Genomic DNA, 3900 nt, shown 5'->3' with positions numbered 1-3900 from the left:
TTGTATATAATCTTCCATCTATGAACTCTATGAAGTGAGTGCTACTATTCACAGGAAAATCGGTGTACCATTATGCTATTTGACATGGTTTATAGCGAATTTTATCTCACTGTTGGGTTTATTTGAGTAATCATTTTAATGGTCGTGTTTGGTTACCAAATCTTTGAAGCAACTATCTACGGCTGTATAATATTCAATACCTGAAGTTATGTAACAGGATAGTTGTTTTTAGTGCAGTACCTGTATATAATCTTCCATCTATTTTAGTGCAGTACTTGTATATAATCCTCTTCCATCTATTTTAGTGCAGTACCTGTATCTAATATTCCACCTATGAACTCTGTAAAGTGAGTGCTGCTATTTACAGGCAAATGAGAGTACTATTATGCAATAAACCATGTCAATAGTGAGATAGTATTTGACATGTTTATTGCAAATTTTATCTCACTGCTGGGTTTATTAACTTCATGAGTAGATGTGTGTATAAAATTCAGTACCTACAATTGTAAAATACAGTCTGGTTTATTTGAGTAATCATTCTCATGGGTCGTGTTTGGTTACCAAATCCTTGGAGCAATTGTAGACGGCTGTACAATATATTCAATACCTAAAGTTGTAAAACACTGCCTGGTTTATAACAGGAATTATGTAACAGGATAGTTGCTTTCAGTGCAGTACATGTATATAATCTTCCATCTATTTTAGTGCAGCACCTGTATATAACCTTCTATCTATGAACTCTGTGAAGTGAGTGCTGCTATTTACAGGCAAATGAGAGTACCATTATGCTACTTGACATGGTTTATAGCGGATTTTATCTCACTGTCGAGTTCATTATGAACTCTGTGAAGTCAGTACTACTATTATGTAACAGGATAGTTGCATCTAGCCCAGTACTTGTACAGTCTAACATCTATGAACTCTGTGAAGTCAGTACTACTATTTACAGCCAACCATTATGCTAGTTGGCGTGGTTTTAGCGAAACTTGTCTCACCGTTGGGTTTAGTTGAGTAAATCATTCTCATGGGTGGTGTTTGGTTACCAAATCCTTGGAGCAATTGTACATGGCTATATAATATTCAGTACCTACAATTGTAAAACATTGCCTGGTTTATAATAGGAATTATGTAACAGGATAGTTGTATCTACCCGTATCTAGCCCGGTACTTGTATAGTCTAACATCTATGATCTCTGTGAAGTCAGTACTACTATTTACAGGCAACCATTATGCTATTTGGCATGGTTTTAGTGAAACTTGTCTCGCTGTTGGGTTTAGTTGAGTAAATCACTCTCGTGGGTTTAGTTGAGTGAAACTTTAGGTATTGAATATTATACAGCCAACTCCTTGGAGCAACTATCAACGGCTGTATAATATTCAATACCCAAAGTTGTAAAACACTGCTCCTGGTTTATAAGTTTATAAAAGGATAGTTGTTTTTAGTGCAGTACCCGTATATAATCTTCTATCTATTTTAGTGCAGTACCTGTATATAATCTTCCATATATAAACTCTGTGAGGTGAGTGCTGCTATTTACAGGCAATTGAGAGTACCATTATGCTATATTTGACGTGGTTTATAGCAAAATTTATCTCACTGTTGGGTTTATTAACTTCATCATGGATAGATGTCTGTATAAAATTCAGCACCTACGGTTGTAAAACACGTTCTGGTTTATATACCAGTAATTGTGTAGTGAAATTGTAAACCATCTTGATCTATATACGGCTAAGTATAGCAAAATTTCTCCTCCTTCAAAAATACACAATGCCTTGTATGGTACAATTGAGCTAATAGTTGTGTTGGAAACATCAGCATGTCAAAAGCCTCACCTCTCTACATTGTTGGCTCTGAATGTACAAGCTCTGGAAACCCGAAGGGCCTAGAAGATGGTCTGCTCGCCGAGCTCCTGCCCCGCCATTCCTTCCCTGATCACCTTGTCGAAGAACTGCTCTAGCGTGTCCGTGCCATAGCTCGGCGTCAGCTCGTCGCTGTACTCCCCAGTCTCCGGGTCTAGCACCAGCATGCTCTCCGACGCATAGTACCTCCCAATCTTTCCAAACTCGGCGGCGTCCTCCAGGCCAGGGAACACCTTGGCCAATCCATCCAGCACCCAGATGACACCATCCATGATCTGAATCGGCACCTTGATGAACTTGGGCTCGCGCCCGAGCAGCCGGAACAGCATCTCGCCCTGCTCCAGCGGTGTGAGCGCCTTCCCCGGCCCTCCGATCGGGAGCACCTTGTTGGCCTTGTCCTGGTCGAAGATGCAGTCGGCGATGAAGGACGCGAGGTTCTCCTCGCTGATGGGCTTGCAGGCGCAGAGCTTGCCGTCGCCGAACATGACGTAGGGGTTGCCCTTCTTGACGACCTCGACCTGGCCGCCGAGGCTCTTGAAGAAGGCGGTGGGGCGGACGACGCTGTAGGTGAAGGCCGCGTCCCGGGCCGCCTCGGCGGCCAGCTCGTCCTCGAACCGGAGCTTGGCGCGCTGGAACTCGAGCAGCGGCTTCTGGACGCAGACGGCGGAGAGGAGCACGAAGTGGGCCGCGCCGAGGCTCCGCGCGGCCTGCAGGGTGTGGAGCGTGGCGCGGTAGTCGACGCGCCACGAGTCCTGCACCCCGCCGCCGCGGCTCGCGAGGCAGCAGACCGCGGCGTGGACGGGGCCGTGGTTTGAGAGGTCGGCGCGGAGGGCGTCCGGGTCGGTGACGTCGGAGAAGACGACGCGGGCCGGGGCCAGGTCGGCGATGACGTCATCCTGGGAGTTCTTGCCGCGGATGCCGCTGCGGGGGCGCGCGACGGCGAGCACGCGGTGGCCGCGGCGGAGCAGCTCGCGGACGACGTAGCGGCCGATGTAGCCCGTGGCGCCGGTGACGAGGACGGTGGTCTCGGAGGGGGGCAGGGAGCGGAAGGGCTGGGATGCGGCCGGGGAGGGCGCCGGCGGGGAAGTGGCAGAGGAGGAGGCGACGATACGGCCCCGGCGGCGGCAAGACTTGGCGGGAGTGACGGGGAATGAGATGAAGCGGGGAGAGGGGCGAGGAGCGGAGGTGGAGGCGGGGGCCGTGGCGGTGGGGAGGCGGGAGGAGAGGAGCAGCGCCGCCATCGTGCTCGAGGAAATGCCGGGCTCGGAGGGCGACGTGGCTGCGGCGAGTGTCGAGTATCGAGTGTGGGGAAGAATCCGGCGAGCGTTTGTGGTGGCGGGGGGAGGGCAATCCGGCCGTGTGATTTCTTCGGGTAAACGCAGGAGACGATGGATGGACTGATTGGACTCGGGATCGTTTGATACCGGGCTCAATTTCTCCTCGGCCCAAGGGCCTAAGTTCCTCGTTGCTCACCGCCTTCTGGCCCACCCCGCCTTTTCAGATGCTTTAAAGCTGGACGCCCTGACCGACAGATCCCCAATCGGAACCCTAATCTCACTAGAGACATGGCCGCCATTTTCTTTCTTCGGATCTGGATCCCGATGTCCCTTCTTCCTGGCGTGCTCCCGCCATGATTTCTTCTTGCGGTTTTGATCGCTTTCATGTCTATCACTCCTCGTTCATCTATTGGGGATTGGGTTTCATTCTGGTTTGTAATTGTTTCCCTCGCACAATTCGTGATTTTCCCCCTTTCCTCTCGAGAGAGGTCTCTTTTCGCGTTGCAGAGCCGAGATCCATTGGCCGGTGATGACAGCGTTTGGTGTGAGCCTCGGTAACTATTGTGCGTACCGGGTAATTTTTGCCTGGGTTACCGGCGGCTACGATCAATGTGCCAAAATGCTAATCTGAGGCCAAATCGTCTCTCGTTGCTCCCAACCTGCTTATCGCAGTGGCTGGCGGAGCGAACTGAATGTTAAATCCCTATAAAAAGAACTGAATGTTGAATTCAGTAGTATCTGCGTACTGTAGGCGATGTGCCGA

The 3900-nt window shown here is 49.7% G+C and overlaps 1 protein-coding gene across 1 annotated transcript; it reads right to left on the bottom strand.

Annotated features, from left to right (window-relative positions):
• Positions 1-1576: 1576 nt before the first annotated feature.
• LOC127332113 (divinyl chlorophyllide a 8-vinyl-reductase, chloroplastic) lies at positions 1577-3188 on the bottom strand. Its single transcript, XM_051358371.2, has one exon. It carries the CDS (start codon positions 3099-3101, stop codon positions 1884-1886), a length of 1218 nt encoding a protein of 405 aa, XP_051214331.1. The 5' UTR covers positions 3102-3188; the 3' UTR covers positions 1577-1883.
• Between the last annotated feature and the right edge of the window lie 712 nt (positions 3189-3900).

Source organism: Lolium perenne, chromosome 4 (assembly GCF_019359855.2).
Source record: "Lolium perenne isolate Kyuss_39 chromosome 4, Kyuss_2.0, whole genome shotgun sequence".
Taxonomy (NCBI): Eukaryota; Viridiplantae; Streptophyta; class Magnoliopsida; order Poales; family Poaceae; genus Lolium; species Lolium perenne.
This window is presented reverse-complemented; position numbering and strand designations above follow the sequence as displayed.

Coding starts and splice junctions, on each gene's coding strand:
- LOC127332113 (XM_051358371.2), bottom strand. CDS start 3,101: ATGGCGGCGCTGCTCCTCTCCTCCCGCCTCCCCACCGCCACGGCCCCC.